Source organism: Lampris incognitus, chromosome 12 (genome assembly GCF_029633865.1).
Source record: "Lampris incognitus isolate fLamInc1 chromosome 12, fLamInc1.hap2, whole genome shotgun sequence".
Lineage (NCBI taxonomy): Eukaryota > Metazoa > Chordata > Actinopteri > Lampriformes > Lampridae > Lampris > Lampris incognitus.
Genome location: NC_079222.1, coordinates 7,476,838 through 7,495,097, shown reverse-complemented (window position 1 = coordinate 7,495,097; position 18,260 = coordinate 7,476,838). Strand labels below are relative to the sequence as shown.

Genomic DNA, 18,260 nt, shown 5'->3' with positions numbered 1-18,260 from the left:
TGGTTGTGTACCGCCCACCAGGCCCCCTTGGTGAGTTTCTGGAGGAGCTTGACACACTTGTCTCACACTTCCCTGGTTATGACTCTGCACGTATCCTTCTCGGTAACTTCAACATCCACACTGACAAGGTAGATCCTCTTCTCTCTTTCCTCTCCTCCTTTGACCTTCACCTCTCACCCTCTCCTCCTACCCACAAGGCCGGCAACCTGCTGGACCTTATCTTTACTAGACACTGTCCTATTTCCAATCTCTGTTACTCCCCTCCAGCTCTCTGACAACTATTTCATGTCCTACTCTCTCTCCCTCTCTCTCCCTCCTCAGCCCCTCCCCCTTCCCACATGGTTTCCACCCGTAGACACCTCTGCTCTCTCTCTGCCACTGATCTTTCTTCCTCTGTTACCTCCATCCTCCCTACACCTGAATCTTTCTCTCTCCTACCCCCTGACACTGCTACTGATCTTCTTCTCCCTTCCCTCTCCTCTTCTCTGAACAACCTCTGTCCCATCACCTCCAGGCCTGCACACCCAACTCCACCTGCCCCTTGGCTGTCTGACTCAGTACGTACTGACAGACGGAGCGTAAGCGTGGCAGAGTGCAAGTGGAGAAAAGGCAAACTCCCAGAGGACCTTCTCAACTTCCAATCTCTTCGTTCCACTCCCTTTCCACTCCTCCCTTTCTGCTGCTAAAGCCGCCTTTATCGCTCTAAAATCCAATCCTCTGCCTCTAACCCTAAGAAACTCTTTGAAACCTTCTCTACACTTCTTCAACCCCCACCTCCTCCTCCTACTTCCTCCCTTCTCCCTGATGACTTCGCTAACTTCTTTTACAAGAAGGTAAACGACATCAGATCCTCCTTTTCTCACCACCCGGTGAGTGCTCCTTGCACTAGCCCACCCTCTGCACCCTCCCTCACCTCTCCACGTCCCACCCTATCCCACTTCGCTCCCCTCTCCCCCAATGAGGTCCTCCATCACATCCAGTCGCCCCACCACATGCCCCCTTGATCTAGTCCCCTCCCCTCTTCTTCAGTCTACAGCACATTAACTCCTTCCCTTTCTAACCAACTTTATCAACACCTCCCTCCAGGCAGGATTCTTTCCATCTGCCTTCAAGACTGCTAGAGTCACTCCCCTTCTCAAGAAACCATCACTTAGCCCCTCTGACGTCAAAAACTACAGATGGTTTCCCTTTACCCTTTCTATCCAAAACTCTCGAACATGCTGTCTTTAACCAACTTTCCTTGTACCTCCACTAGAACAACCTCCTGGACCCCAACCAGTCTGGGTTCAAGGTGGGTCACTCAACAGAGACGGCCTTCCTTGCAGTGCCAGAATTGCTGCACTCTGCGAGAGCAAACTCTCTCTCCTCTGTCCTGATACTCCTGGACCTGTCAGCTGCGTTCAACACAGTCAACCACCAAATCCTCCTCTCAACCCTTGAGGGGCTGGGTGTCACAGGCTCTACACTCTCAATGTTTGCATCCTACCTGACGGGTCGCTCCTACCAGGTGACATGGAGGGGATCTGTGTCAGCCTCGCAGACTGACTACAGACGTTCCACAAGGTTCGGTTCTGGGTCCTCTCCTGTTCTCCCTGTACACGACATCCCTGGGTTCTGTTATTCGCTCGCATGACTTCTCTTACCATTGTTATGCCGATGACACCCAGCTGGTCTTGTCCTTTCCTCCCTCTCACACACAAGTAGAGACACGCATTGCTGTGTGCTTGACTGACATCTCGGAATGGATGGCGACACACCACCTGAAGCTAAATCTGGACAAGACAGAGCTGACGTTCCTCCTGGGGAAAGATTGCCCGCACCGAGACCTGGCCATCAGCATTGACAACACTGTAGTGACACCAGCTCGGACTGTGAGGAATCCGGGTGTGATTCTGGACAACCAACTGTCATTTACTGCAAATGTTGCATCAGTTGCTCGCTCCTGCAGATTTCTCCTCTATAACATCAGGAGGATTTGCCCATTCCTCACTGACGAGACGGCACAGGTGCTCATCTAGGCTCTGGTCATCTCCCGGCTGGACTACAGCAACTCCCTCCTTGCTGCCGCCCTGGCGTCGGCCATCAGACCTCTGGAGCTTGTTCGGAAAGCTGCAGCTCGTCTGGTGTTCAACCGCCCTAAATTCTGCCACACAACTCCCCTTCTCATGTCCCTACACTGCTTGCATCCAGTTTAAGACTGGTGCTAGCCTACAGGGTAGTGAAAGGAACAGCTCCTTCCTATCTCCAGGCCATGGTCAAGTACTACACCCCCGTCCGACCACTTTGCTCTGCTGCCTCGGGATGCCTGGTTGCCCTGTGGCTCAGAGGCTCCTGTTGCCGATCAACCCGGTAATGGCTCTTTTCTGTCCTGGCCCCACAGTGGTGGAATGAACTTTTCACTGATGTCAGGACAGCGGAGTCGCTGCCCATCTTTTGGCGCAGGTTGAAAACTCACCTCTTCAAGAACTACTAACCTGCTACTTGCTCGTAGCACTTATTGTATTCACTCATAAAAAATAAAAAAAACTCTTTCTTGCGCTTTTACTTTAGCACTGGTTTTGCTCTTAGATGCTTGTTTAGATGCACTTATGACCTCTGATGACTAGTAGTTCTCCTGATTTCCTACGTTAAATGCACTTATTGTAAGTCGCTTTGGATAAAAGCGTCGGCTAAATGATTGTAATGTAATGTAATCTTTGGGCATCCGGGTAGCGTAGCGGTCTATTGTGTTGCCTACCAACACGGGGATCGCCGGTTCGAATCCCCGTGGTATCTCTGGCTTGGTCAGGCGTCCCTACAGACACAATTGGCCGTGTCTGAGTGCGAAGCTGGATATGGGTATATGGCAGGGGTCAGGAACCTTTTTGACTGGGAGAGCCATAAAAGCCAAATATTTCTAAATATATTTCATTGAGAGCCATATAGTATTTTTAACGTATAATAAATTAAATATGTCTTACTTTTAATGCGACTTCTGGTGCTGCATGGTTTTGCTGATGGCCTTGTAGTCTGGTTCATACGTGGTGAGGTTGAGCTTCATGCAGGCGTTGAGGCTTCCATCAGTTAAACGTGAGCGTAGGTTGGTCTTAATGTTCCTCATATGCGAGAATGACTGCTCACATGCATATGTAGAGCCAAACATGGTCAATACGGCAATACTCACACGCTGCATTGTGTGGTATGTCACAGGAAGCTCGTTCCAAGTTTTAAGAATCAGCTGGTCTTCAGGTTGAAGATTTTTCATTTCTGTCCACTTGTGTTCCCTCGCCAGCTCTGCTCGCTGTCGCGCAAGACTTTCCAACTCTCCATTAAGTGACTTGAACTTACTAATCCACATGTCTGATGCCTTCAGGTCAGCAACTTCCAGCTCAAAGTCTCCGATAGAGACCCCGGGGATGCATGTCAGGTCGATTTTGTCCACTGCACACTCATGTGGATGAGTGATGAACTTGAAAAGACCAGTGCGCGCACGAAATTCTCCAAAACGTGCTTTGAATGACTGCAGGAGATTGGACGTAAAGCCAGCTAGCTGCTGGAGATCCAGATGTTGAGTGGAGTCACTTGCTAAGCATGCATCTCTAAATTGTTGCAGTCTTTCAAAGTGCAGAAGACGACCTGTTTCAATGTCCCTGAGAAAGACTTCCAGCTTGCTTTCAAATGCAAACACTGCTTGTTGAAGGGATGAGATTGTATTTCCAATACCTTGCATTTTCACATTGAGCTGGTTCAGATGGCCAGTTATGTCCACGAGATAGTGAAACTGCAGGAGCCAGTCAGTGTTGTCTAGCACAGGATGCTTGACGCCTTTCATTTCAAGAAAAGTCCGGATTTCACTCAGACAAGCTGCAAAACGGCTGAGCACCTTCCCCCTTGACAACCAACGCACGTTGCTGTGTAAAAGCAGACCGGGATAATGATTCCCAACTTCTTCTAACAGAGCTTTAAACTGGCGATCATTTAAAACTCGGGCAACAATAAAGTTGACCACTCGAATGACCAGCGACATCGCCTCACCAAGCTCCTGGCCACACGTCTGAGCGCAAAGCGCCTCCTGGTGCAGGATGCAATGAAAACTTAGGATGGCTCTCTTTTCATGTTCATGGAGAAGCGCTACAAATCCTTTGTTCTTCCCCAACATACAGGGTGCACCATCAGTACAGACAGAAATAAGTTTATCCATCGGTAGTTTTTTTTCTTTAGCAAACTCCATGAAAGACGTGAATAAATCCTCTCCTCTTGTTGTCCCTTTCATTGGCAAAACAGCCAAGCTTTCCTCACGCAGTGTGTCACCTGCAGCATACCTGGCAATGATACTGCACTGAGATAGATGGCTAACGTCTGTTGACTCATCTAACGCGAGAGAAAAGTATGTCCCGGCGTTTATGTCCTTAATTTGTGTTTCCTCGACTTGATTTGCCATCATGATGCTACGATCGTGCACAGTTCTTGCTGACAGGGGCATGTCTTTTATTCGTTTGATTAATCTTGTCTTTATTTGGGAAGTCATCAAACAGTTCATTGGCCACATCAAGCATGAATGTTTTGGCATACTCGCCATCTGTGAATGACTTTCCATTCCTTACTATTGCCAAAGCAGCCGCAAAGCTAGCGGAATTCCCGTCACCTTGCTTGGTCCACACACGTAGTTGCTGCTGACTCGTCTGCACTCTCCGCTGTAGCTCCTCGCATGCCCTTTTCCTGCTGTCCCCCGCTGGATATTTCCATGCAAATGAAGCATGGTGCGTATCGAAGTGCCGCTTTATATTTGACCGTTTCATCGATGCAATTTTATCATTGCATATTAGACATACCGCAGATCCTGCTCCCTCCACAAATGCAAATTCCTCTGTGCACGCAGCCTGGAATGCACGGTAATCATCGTCTTTTTTTCTTTTCGCCATCTTTTCCATTACAAGGGTTGAAGCGGATAAACTAGTTGGCTATCTGATAAAATTGATTTCTTCACCTTTACAATGACCCGGACATGCTCGCGAGCCATTGGTTCCCGACCTGACCCACGGGTGACCCGTGACCCGTGAAATTTATCTTCAAAACTAATTTCTGTTTACTCTAAAATGACACAGTATTATTAAGAAATATCACAAGTATTTTAAAATCAATTCCAAACTGATTTTTTTGAAAAAAAACATTTTTCAACTCAAAATTGTTTGGGAGCCATATGCCGTCACCGGAAGAGCCATATATGGCTCGCGAGCCATAGGTTCCCGACCGCTGGTATATGGGTATGTGTCATGGCCACTGCACTAGCGCCTCCTCTGGTTGGTCAGGGTGCCTGGTCAGGGGGGAGAGGGAACTCGGGGGAAGAGCATGATCCTCCCATGTGCTGAACCCCCTGGTGAAACTCCTCACTGTCAGGTGAAAAGAAGCAGCTCTATCAGAGGAGGCATGTGGTAGTCTGCAGCCCCCCCTGGATTGGCAGAGGGGATGGAGCAGTGACCGGGACGGCTCAGCAGAGCGGGGCAATTGGCCGGATACAAAAAATTGCAACTACCAAAGCGCTCATGATTTAGATATTCATGGATGATCTATTTGCCACCCAATGACTGCTGAGATAAGCTCCAGCATCCCGCAACCCAAATTCGGATAAGTGGCTTGGATAATGGATGGATGTATTAGCTATTAGCTAAAATACTTAATCAAAAAGGAAATTTGAATTGAGCATCTTAAATACACTGCCCAAGGTCACACCCAAAAGGTCTGTATAACATATGTGAACATTTAAAAAAAAAGTATTTGAATAATAATAAAAAGGAAATTTGTCTTGAGTTTAAATCTTCAGGACTTTAACAATCAAGCAAAACCAAATCCAACGTAAGCTCTCTGCACCCTCCCCTCTCGCCCTTCCTCCCAGAGAAATGACCCCTAGTAAACCTATTAAATGATGCCATGACAGGCGAGACACACACACACACACACACACACACACACACACACACACACACACACACACACCCACGGAGCGTGCAGGCAGACATATCTATACTCATTTGAGCATGGTAGCCTAGCTTGAGTTTCAGCCTTAATAGGATCAGCTCATGTTGGGAAGTTATATTTCAGCGGATAAATAGACATGTGAGGTCATACAGGCACATGCACAAGCTGCCTCATCAGATGTATAACATGCTACGAGCTGCCTCACAGCATCTTAAACTCAGTTCCATTTATCTTACCATAATCTGGGGACTTCAAATGAACTTATAAGTGGAAGAAGCTCCTGTTACTACATCATAAAAATGACAAGTAACGAATAGAAACAGTGTTCATGTTTACTTTTTCTCCTTTATGTGACACTCTTATCCACTGTGACTTGAAATGAGGTGGGACAGGCTTCAATTCCACTTCACCACCTTTGTAACAAACCCGTCATGATAATGTTTCCGCTTCCAGTGTAGGAAGATGGCGGCGCAAATTCACGTTTGCAGCGGCCTCACCCAGTACCAGTGTAGCAAGATGGTGGCACGAATTCATATTTGTGGCGGCCTCACCCAGTACCATCCATGCAGTGTCTTTGTCCACATCTGCGTCTAAGTTTGTCTTCGTTTGATGGCTGGGAGAGCTGGCGCTGGATCGGCTGGGACAGCTTGGTCTGCTGCGTCCTGTGGGCCCAGGGACCACGGCCCTGCCTGGAGCTGTGGCCCAAGAGGAAACACTGTGGGCGTTCTGACAGGATGCGCAAGCAGGGCAGGCTAAGCTAACTGCTAGCCCACGCAGACCAGCAGTTCCGATACCACCGAAGGCGGTCTGGCGGCGGCCTCGGCTAGCCTTGACTGTGTTTTTAGTGTCATCGTTTGGAGTGGGGGGAGGTGTGTTGAAGGTGTCTGGCTGGGAGAGCTGGTGTTGGATTGGCTGAGGGAGCTTGATCTGCTGTGTCCTGTGGGCCCAAGGACCATGGCCCTGACCGGGGCTGCGCTCGAAGAGGAAACACTGAGGATGGTCTGACAGGATGTGGAAGCAGGGCAGGCTAAGCTAACTGCTAGCCGATGCAGACCGGCAGTTCCGACAGTCATCCTGGCTGGCGTTCGCTCTCCTGGACAGTGATTTTTGTTTTGTTTAGATATGTGTTAGTTTTGATGTGTTCTTGTAGTTCTTATAGTTTTTGGCTGTGTTTTTGTCTTTGTGTTGCGCTGCTGTGGGCTGGGGGAAATGATGTTTTGTTTCATTGCATGTATGAAAGTGTCAGAAATGAAATGATAAATGAAGTGTTAATGAAGTGCTAACATCTTGGTAACTCAGATGAAACTCTATTCATAGAGTTTATTGGTAAAACAACTCAGCTCTGTCATTACTTCCCAGTATGAGGGTCCCCCATACCTAATGTACAGAAGAGAAACTCGGGGTTATCGTCATTTTCACTTCCTGGCAGAACAAGAGGCTAGCCAGATGCTGGTCTGTAGCAGTACAGACAGGCAGTCTGCTGTCAAACTGACATCTTTTCATCAAGGCAACATTTCATTACAACATCTTCCTGAAAAAATGTGACACCAAACTAACATATAACAAGAAACATACAAGACACACACAGACGGACAAAACAACACACCAACATACACCAAACACAGCTCAGGCTGACTGACACACACACACACACACAGAATAAATGTGTTGTGTGTCAGGGCAGCCCAGACAACATTACATCATCTTAATGTCCTCCAATCAGATTAGCAGCCGGCTTCATAACTCACTGTGTGTGTCTGTCCATGTGAGGGCACGTACAAGCCTACGTCTGCTCCACATCCTCACTTCCTCCCTCTCTTCCTCACTATGTATTTGTGCTTTGGGTTATTTACTAGAAGGCTGAGTGTTGACAACAAAATGTGTTTAAGGGAGAAAACGCTTAAGGTGGACTGTGTTTCAGTATGGTTAAGGTGGAGTTTTAAGAAAATATCTTGGGTAGAGTGTTACCCCCCCCCTTTTATCCCCAACTGTACCTGGCCAATCACCCCGCTCTCTGGGCCATCCCAGTCGCTGCTTCACCCCCTCTGCTGATCCGGGGAGGGCTGCAGACTACCACAAGCCTCCTCCGATACATGTGGAGTCGCCAGCCGCCTCTTTTCACCTGACAGCGAGGAGTTTCACCAGGGGGACGTAGCGCGTGGGAGGATCACGCTATTCCTCCCAGTTCCCCTTCCCCCTGAATAGGCGCCCCGACCGACCAGAGGGGGCGCTAGTGCAGTGACCAGGACACATACCCACATCTGGCTTCCAACCCACAGACACGGCCAATTGTGTCTGTAGGGACGCCCGACCAAGCCGGTGGTAACACGGGGATTCGAACTGGCGATTCCGTGTTGATAGGAAATGAAATAGACCGTTACGCTATCCGAGCACCAGGTGGAGTGTGTTTTAGGTAAAGAACATTTAAGATGGAGGGTGTTTTGAAGAAGAGAACACTGAAGGTGGAGTACATAGTAAATAGAGAACGTTTAAGGTGGAGTGTGTTTTTAAGAAGAGAACACTGAAGGTGGAGTACATAGTAAATAGAGAACGTTTAAGATGGAGTGTGTTTTAGGTAAAGAACGTTTAAGGTGGAGTGTGTTTTTAAGAAGAGAACACTGAAGGTGGAGTACACAGTAAATAGAGAACGTTTAAGGTGGAGTGTGTTTTTAAGAAGAGAACACTGAAGGTGGAGTACATAGTAAATAGAGAACGTTTAAGATGGAGTGTGTTTTAGGTAAAGAACGTTTAAGGTGGAGTGTGTTTTTAAGAAGAGAACACTGAAGGTGGAGTACACAGTAAATAGAGAACGTTTAAGGTGGAGTGTGTTTTTAAGAAGAGAACACTGAAGGTGGAGTACATAGTAAATAGAGAACGTTTAAGGTGGAGTGTGTTTTTAAGAAGAGAACACTGAAGGTGGAGTACATAGTAAATAGAGAACGTTTAAGGTGGAGTGCGTTTTAAGTGGAACATCTGTTGTGTGTTTAAGATAGAGAAGATGAAAAGTGGAACGTTTTATGGCTACCCTGCTGTCCGAGATGTAGACATGAATGAATGAATGGAGGGAGGGAGTGATAGGGACAGATAGACATCCATATAGACAGATTGAGAAATAGATTGATATATCGATGACATGATTGATTACTCAGGAGAAACCGGGGACATACAGTACAGTAGAACCCAACTCACTAGTGCATCTGTGTGTGTGTGTGTGTGTCTGTCAGTCTACTCACTTGGCTAGCTGTTTCTCAGCATCTGCGCAGAGCTCCAGCAGTCCCATCAGCACCGCTGACACGTCCATATAAGGCTCCCACACTGTGAAACCTCGACCAATCAGATCGATGGCTGTACGCCGGATGGTGCTGTGTGCCGGCAGCTTGGGGCTGGGTGGCTGTAGCAGCAGGAAGGTCAGGGCCTTACCTGAAAACAGAAAATGGAGAATATATATATATATGTGTGTGTGTGTGTGTGTGTGTGTGTGTGTGTATATATGTATGTATGTATGTATACATAGTATATGTTATATATATTTAAATATATAAGTCCATTAGTATCAACAGCCTTTTATCTTCTGATATGCACTAGTTGATTTTTTTTCACATTCATCTATAATTTTACTTTTATCATCTCATTTGATCTTAAATAGCTTTTGATCTTAATGATCTGTTGTTGATACGAAAGCCCCTTTAAACTGACATTTTATCCGACTTTTTACGGCTTCTGATTAATTTCTCTGCTTTCCAGTATACTAAAGCGCTTTGAACTGCATCAAATGTTATACAAATGAGATTTATTACTTTCATATTACTATCATTATTATTATTATTATTGACATGCTCACTCTTTAATATATATTCTATTTATATCCTTTGTTATCTTGATATCAATTTTGTTTTAATTCCTGCTATTCTTTGTTCTCTAGTCAAGCACCTGAAAAACCGAATTTTCCCCTGGACTTAAATGGCGTTTGTCATATCTTATACTTTGCCAACAGGGGAAATTACACAATAGTGTGTAATATACTTGAAAGTATCTATAATCCCATAGTCTTTCCAAAGGTCTTCTAGACTCCCAGACGCACAAAGCTAATTTCATCATCCGTATCTCCTGACATTTCATCATCAAGCCGCTTTAAATGGCAACCCCCCTTCCTTATTCGTTTACACACACACACACACACACACACACACAGTGTGTGTGGACAGGGCTATGAGAGATATAGCTGGAAGCTAACTGTGTTAGCATTGCTGGGCCGGACTGTTACAGTACAGGCATTGACAGATAGAGCGCTAACCGTGTTAGCATCGTCATGCTAAGGTTGTTATGGGTGATATATACTGAGAATGATGGAGCGCCCCGCTAACCTCGTTAGCTGCTATGTTATGGCCAGTGGTAAAGCCCCAGACAATGGGAGATCCAGATAAGGAATGCAGCTCAAACCTACAGACAGGCTTATCGGGCAGCAGCGTGCTATATTGTTGCTAGACGCTGCTAATAGAAATAATGCTAACACTTTGTAACCAGTCACTGTAAACTGTGGGTTGTCAAGACCAAAAGATTTTGTTTTAGGACGGTGTGCCAATACTTATAATCCTCGGGTTCAGAGAAGTCATGTCTAAATTGTAATTGTAATGCTATTATTAATGATTATTTACAAATAATGAGTCGGTATACATGCGTATACCCTTCATTATTTCAGGATGGTGCCAAGTAATGTGAGCGCACAAATTAGTGGTGTCGTTGCAAGGCTTGGCTTCTGCACGACACAGCTTGCGTGTGGCGTTCGTCGTGTCTGCCTCAATATTACAACACGGTAAAATCCAACGTCCGGCTGCGCTTTAACTCTGAAACGACACAGAAGCTGGCGTTTTGGAAATACTTCAGTCTTGGTTATAGAAAAATCACACGTACACCAATTCAGGGGAAATGCAGTGACACTAAAATCATCATGGCTCGGCTTGGCGGTCTATTACGTTGCCTTCCAACACAGGGATCACCGGTTCGAATCCCCGTGTCACCTCCGGCTTGGTCGGGCGTCCCTACAGACACAATCGGCCGTGTCTGTGGGTGGGAAGCTGCATGTGGGTACATGTCCTGGTTGTGCACTAGCGCCTCCTCTGGTTGGACGGGGGAATTAGCGTGATCCTCCCACGCACTACATCCCCTGGTGAAACTCCTCACTGTCAGGTGAAAAGAAGCGGCTGGCGACTCCACATGTATTGGAGGAGGCATGTGGTAGTCTGCAGCCCTCCCCGGCACGGTGGAGGGGGCGGGGCAGCGACCGGGATGGCTCGGAAGAGTGGGTTAATTGGCCGGATACAATTGGGGAGAAAAAAAGGTGGGGGGGGGGGTCATCACGGCTCAGTAATTTTCCACTGAACTGCTTTTTCTTAGCACCCCAAGTTCTGTCTGTGAAATTCTAAACATGCAAACAAACAAACAACTAACAACAGAGAAAAAAGGTGTGGGGAGGGATGAGAGGACAGTCCACCGTTTACTTCCTTCTGCCACTCACAGTAATGGACATAAATTCTCTATCAAGTAGGAGAGAGAGGGGGAGAGAGAGAGAAGATGGGGGATGAGAGAGGAAGTGATGGATGAAAGCAAGGGGAGAATAGGGAACGGGGAAATGGAAAAGGCAGAGGGAGTATGGATTGATGGTCGGGGAGAGAGGGGAAGAGGTTGGCTCATTCTCTCGTCCTCACTCTCTGTCTCAAGTGACGTGAGGGGGTCTCATCAATCTATCACCATGGCAACACACGGTAATAAAGAATGCGCATTTTGTGTTTTTTAATCATCATCTTTCCTGCAGAGCCTTAAAACTATCTCAAGAGAAGACAGAGAGACAACTAGGACAAGACAGACAGGTGTGCAGACAGAGACATACTGATGGACAGGCACAAAGATGAAGCCAAGATAACCCATAAAAAAAAAATGGCCGTCCGAGCCCTCAATTTGGCTTCAGACAAAACACAAATATACACGCCTTCCCGCCCTCTCTGTAATACTCAGTCTTCTTTGTCAAAACGGAAAGATTTTTGGCTTTTGAACATCTGGACCCCACAGGTGATAAAGACAGCCATGGTCATGTGACTGTGTGGATCTATGAGTGTGTACTGGGAATCTTGTCCTGATGCAGGATCAGCACTCTGACCTCCATGGTCCATCAGCAAATAGGCACTTCCATCAAGAGATATGCGGCGACCGTAGTAACTTCTAGAGTATACAGGAAACCACTTTCTGTGGCCTTTCAAATCCAGGGAGCTCAATAGTACAGTCACAAGGATCTCCAGTTATTTCACGTTCCCTCAGAATAAGTTGGCCATTGCGCAAGTCATTAGTCATCCATCACAGGATGACTAGATGGTCCTCGCCGCTGTGACGGACAAATAATAAAAAAAAAAATTCAACTTGCACACCTTTTGTATGAGGCGAACTGTGTTCACCTCAGCTCAGTAACCCTATTCTCAATCAGAGCGACTATGAAATTTGGAGAGGATTTTAAGATTTGCAGCAGTCACTGGGCAGCAGGTGGGGAGACACCATGGACAGGCCGCCAGGCCATGACTGCTGGGATAGGCTCCATCCTGAGAGCAGGATAGGCGGTTCGAATAATGGATGGATGGATGGATTTTAAGATTTGTATGCAAGCTTCTCTCAAGAGCTGTTTGATGGCCCCCATATGTAAGCAGAGTTAATGACAGAGAACGCTGTAACGCATTATTCAACCGGCACACCAGGCTAGCTGGAGACATCGCGGTGATTATCTGATGCAATTAAAGCTTTTAAACTCATTTAAAAGGTGGAAAGTCCTCTGTCTCATCCTATGACAAGCACGTCTGCAGAGGATCATGGACTTGGGCCGAGTGGCCAAATCCACAGGGAACTTTTAGGATCAGGTGGAGGTAAGCTCCAGCAGTGAACACTTTACAAGATGATATGCACGGTAAAACCGCTATTTTGGAACATAGTTGTGATATTATTTACACTCTCCAGGACTCTTATTCTGGTGGTTGGAGTGAAATGTGAAGTAATTTTGTAGTATGTAGTGGTCACAGTTTATTGTATTGTGTTAGTGCAGTAATATTAAGTAGCTGCAGTAGTACAACTGCTGAAGTAGCATTGTGTCCACAGAAGATATAGGTGTTTTTTTTAAAATAAATTTATTTCTGATTTTTCCCTTTCTTCTCCCAATTTAGTGGCCAATCGATCCCTATTTTAATTCAAACCCCCACCCTCGTACTGCATGCGTTCGCCAACTGCATCTCTCCGGCCGGCAGTCTCGAAGGAGACCGCCTCCCCACTTTCGTGACGAGGCGACTCCAGGCCGAACCCCGGTTTTTTCCGACACACCCAGAGACGCATTCACGTGACGAACACAAGCCGACTCCGCCCCCCTCCTGAAGACGGCGTTGCCAATGATTGCCGGTTCATCAAGTCCGGCCATAGTCGGATCTGACGAGACCGGGGCGCGAACCCCAGTCCCCAGTGGGCAACTGCATCGACACAAAGCCGATGCTTAGACCGCTACACCACCGCGGACCCCAGAAGATATAGGTGTTTATCATGGAGAATGTGTGGTAGTTGAAATGTACCATCTTATCTTTTAATCTATATGATTGAGTTGGTAGAGGATTGTTCTTTTCAGTTGAATTGAATGACGGCCGTTATTTATCAATACACCTTTGACCAGGACTACAGAAACCTGCATGAAGCTTCTGGCTATATTGACTACAGTGACGAAGACCATGTTGCAGACTCAGATGGTGGTGCAAGAGACAGAAGCTCCCTTAACGAAGAGCTCAACATTTCCAAAGATGCCTTGGTAAAAGGGGATTGTGTCAGAAAGTGTGAAAAGGTATTAAAAGTGTGAGCTCATCAGAGAGCAGTGGCAGATCTTCCTCATCAGAAAGCAGTAGTGATTCTTCACCACTGCAGAGCTCCATGGATGTAGTCCCATGACAACAGCACAAAACTATGGCAGATATCAATCCATCCATTATCCAAACCGCTTATCCTGCTCAGGGTCGGGGGATGCTGAAGCCTATCCCAGCGGTCACTGGGTGGCACGCGGGGAGACACCCTGGACAGGCCGCCAGTCCATCACAAGGCCCACACACACACATTCACACCTAGGGACAATTTAGTACAGCTAATTCACCTGACCTACAGGTCTTTGGACTGTGGGAGGAAACCGGAGCACCTGGAGGAAACCCACACAGACACAGGGAGAACATGCGAACTCCACACAGAGGACGACCCGGGATGACCCCCAAGGCTGGACTACCCCGGGGCTCGAACCCAGGACCTTCTTGATGTGAGGCGACCGCACTAACCGCTGCGCCACCTTGCCGCTATGGTAGATATAAGAAACAATACCTCTATTCGGTTGCCTACCAGCACAGGGATCTCCGGTTCGAATCCCGGTGTTACCTCCGGCTTGGTTGGGCGGCCCTACAGACACAATTGGCCGTGTTTGCTGGGTGGGAAGCTGGATGCGAGTATGTGTCCTGGTCACTGCACTAGCGCCTCCTCTGGTTGGTCTGGGCGCCTGTTCTGGGGCGAGGGGGAACTGGGGGGAATAGTGTGATCCTCCTACGCGCTACGTCCCCCTGGTGAAACTCCTCACTGTCAGGTGAAAAGAAGCGGCTGGTGACTCCACATGTATGGGAGGAGGCATGTGGTAGTCTGCAGCCTTCTCTGGATCGGCAGAGAGGGTGGGAGCAGTGACCAGGACAGCTTGGAAAATGGGGGTAATTGCACAAGTATAATTGGGGAGAAAAAGGGGTGGGGTGGGGGGGTCTACAAGGTGCTTCATGTGTCTGCTTGGGAAAGGCTGGAATCCTTGACAGGAAGGACCACAGCCATTTGTCGACAGTGTGTCACGTGTCCTCAAATTAACCTGTACACGTTTCTGTGTATGTGAAAGTGTGTGTGATACAGTCTGTGTCTGTGGTATGTGTGTGTGTGTGTGTGTGTGTGTGTATGGGAAGTAGCATTTTCTTAATATCAAGTTGCTGCTCATTAAGTCAGCTTCATCTGGTTCTCCAAGGTCAGGACTGTGTGGTCCTGCTCATAAAGCTTTATTAGCACTGCAGTAGCTAACACTCCCTCCCCTTCTGTGTGTGTGTGTGTATGAACACATTCTCATATTGATAAATGCCTGTGGGCGGGAGGGCTTTCCTCATTAATCCTGATATATTTCATCACTTCCTGTTTTTTATTTGGCCTCTTCAGCATAACACTATCAATCATTTACAGTTTTAACAGTTTTAAAATGCTGTTAAATAAGGACTTACATAATCTTGTATTTTCATGCTTCCTCTGACTTGCTGCCTATTCTGTACTGAACAAACCGATTCGGTTCGATCCCAAAGTTCATTTGTCACCTCTGACATATGGACCTAAACATTATTATTCATACGTTTATATTTATTCTGCATGTAGAGTAAGGGTGATACCCAGATCTGAACGAGAACTGGTTCTGAATTAGTAAAACAGAGGGGACTCAGATTCTATCGTGGTAAAAATGGGTTTATTTTTTAAATTTTATTTTTCTCCCCAGTTGTACCCGTCCAATTACCCCACTCTTCTGAGCCGTCCCGGTCGCTGCTCCACCCCCTCTGCCGATCCGGGGAGGGCTGCAGACTACCACATGCCTGCTCTGAGGGACGTAGCGCGTGGGAGGATCACGCTATTTCCCCCAGCCCCCCCCCCCAACCGACCAGAGGAGGTGCTACTGCAGTGAACAGGACACATACCCACAGCTGGTTTTCCACCAAAAGACACGGCCAATAGTGTCTGTAGGGACGCCCGACCAAGACAGAGGTAACACGGGGATTCGAACTGGCGACAAATATGGTTCTTAAAGTATTAATGGAGATGTCGCGATCCTAATCTATCCATGCATCTATTATCTAAGCCGCTTATCCTAATTAGGGTCGCGGGATGCTGGAGCCTATCCCAGCAGTCATTGGGCGCCACGAGGGGAGACACCCTGGACAGGCCGCCAGGCCATCACAGGGCCACACACACACACACACACACACACACACACACACACACACACACACACACACACACACACACACTCACACACACCTAGGGACAATTTAGTACGGCTGATTCACCTGACCTACATGTTTTTGGACTGTGGGAGGAAACTGGAGCCCCTGGAGGAAACTCACATAGACACGGGGGAGAACAAACTCAACACAGAGGACAACCCGGGGCTCAAACCCAGGACCTTGCTGTGAGGTGACCATGCTAACCACTACGCAGTATTTCTGATGTCTCACACGCCAAACAAATAGCAGAAGTACAAGTATTCTGGAAGCTCTGAAATGACACCACCACTTTGCTGGCCTGTGGCAGTTTAGGTGCTTACTTCCTGAAGGGGGTCAAAGTTTAAAAGGGTAAAACACAATAGAGGGCCGTCCGGGTAGAGTAGCGGTCTATTCCGTTGCCTGCCAACATGGGGATCTCCGGTTCGTATCCCCGTGTTACCTCCAGCTTGGCCGGGCGTCCCTACAGACACAATTGGCTGTGTCTGCGGGTGTCCTGATCACTGCACTAGCGCCTCCTCTGTTAGGTCGGGGCACCTGTTCTGGGGGGAGGGGTAACTGGGGGGAATATCGTGATCCCCCCCACTTGCTACGTCCTCCTGGTGAAACTCCTCACTGTCAGGTGAAAAGAAGCGGCTGGTGACTCCACGTGTATGGGAGGAGGCATGTGGTAGTCCGCAGCCCTCCTCCACCCGCTCAGCCGAGCGGGTGGAGCAGCGACCGGGATGGCTCGGAAGAGTGGGGTAATTGACCGGGTACAATTGGGTAAAAAAACAAACAAACAGGGAAATAAAAAAAAAAAAGACAATAAAGGGGTGACGCTTATGATGATGGTGGAGAAGGGGGTGGTGAAAGGTGTCAGAATTGGGTGGGGGGGGGGTCTAATTTTCCTGAACGAGGTTTCAATTTACGATCCCTTTGTTTTCCCAGCAGTGGATTATAGTTAGACATCAACTGACCAGACCCGGTATCAGATTTACATTTTACACCCCCAGCAACGTGTATGTCCAGAGAACAAAGAGGGATCAAGTCCATTTCTCATGGCAGACATCTTTGTTTAAAGGCAGCCTGAGTCTAAATGAACGAATTGCTATTGACAAAGCATCAGTTGGCCATAATGAGTTGTTAGTTAGGGCAATAAACATGCCACATTAACACTGAGAGGCTGATTAGGGCTAGGGTAGGCAGAGAGGGGGATGGGGGGGTGAAGAGGAGGAGGGTGTCTGGAGGAAGAGCAGTGATGGACAGGTAATTAAAGGTAGGGGAGATGGTGAGGACACAGGAACGAGTGAAGGAGACTGCACAGACTATCACAGCTAATTAAAAGGGAAGGAGATTGAATGGGGAGCCGGAAGGAGGGGAGGAAGGAAGGAAGGAAGGAAGGAAGGAAGGAAGGAAGGAAGGAAGGAAGGAAGGAAGGAAGGAAGGAAGGAAGGGACGGACGGAGTCTGAAAGGGGGGTTTCTATAAGAGGAGTAATTAGCTGGTCGGATAATAAGAACTGGGAGGAGAGGAGGAGTCAGGAAGGCAAGGAACAGACTAAGGAGGAGGAACAGGAAGAGCAAAGGAAGGAAGGAAGGAAGGAAGGAAGGAAGAGACGGAGTCTGAAAGGGGGGTTTCTATAAGAGGAGTAATTAGCTGGTCGGATAATAAGAACTGGGAGGAGAGGAGGAGACAGGAAGGCAAGGAACAGACTAAGGAGGAGGAACAGGAAGAGCAAAGGAAGGAAGGGAGGAAGGAAGGAAGGAAGGAAGGAAGGAAGGAAGGAAGGAAGGAAGAGATGGAGTCTGAAAGGGGGGTTTCTATAAGAGGAGTAATTAGCTGGTGGGATAATAAGAACTGGGAGGAGAGGAGGAGACAGGAAGGCAAGGAACAGACTAAGGAGGAGGAACAGGAAGAGCAAAGGAAGGAAGGAAGGAAGGAAGGAAAGACAAAAAGTAAAAAAGAAGAAGAAGAGAAACCAGGTGCTTAGTTAGATAGGTACCGTCTTATAAGAACAAAGAGAGGGGTGAGAAAGAAAGGGGGTGGAGGGGGTGGTTAGGACTGCTGCCTCAAAGAAAGAGGGTCCCGGGTACACTGTCCTCCATGTGTGCCTGTGGTCCTCCAACCCAAACAAACACACAGGCGGACTGGCGTCTCTAAAGGGCCGCAAGTGTGATTGGTGTGTGAGAAACGGGTGATCCATCCCGTGTCGGTAGGCAACGGGCAAGACCGCCACGCTACCCGGACGCCAAGGTCGAGG

General features: G+C 47.7%; 1 protein-coding gene across 1 annotated transcript in view; it reads right to left on the bottom strand.

Moving 5' to 3' along the window:
* LOC130122149 (WD repeat-containing protein 7) overlaps positions 1-18,260 on the bottom strand; it is a 176,473-nt gene that overhangs the window by 24,483 nt on the left and 133,730 nt on the right. The window contains exon 21 of the mRNA XM_056291190.1: positions 9,189-9,375. Within this exon, the coding sequence (XP_056147165.1) occupies positions 9,189-9,375 (187 nt within the window). The remainder of the gene's footprint in view (positions 1-9,188; positions 9,376-18,260) is intronic.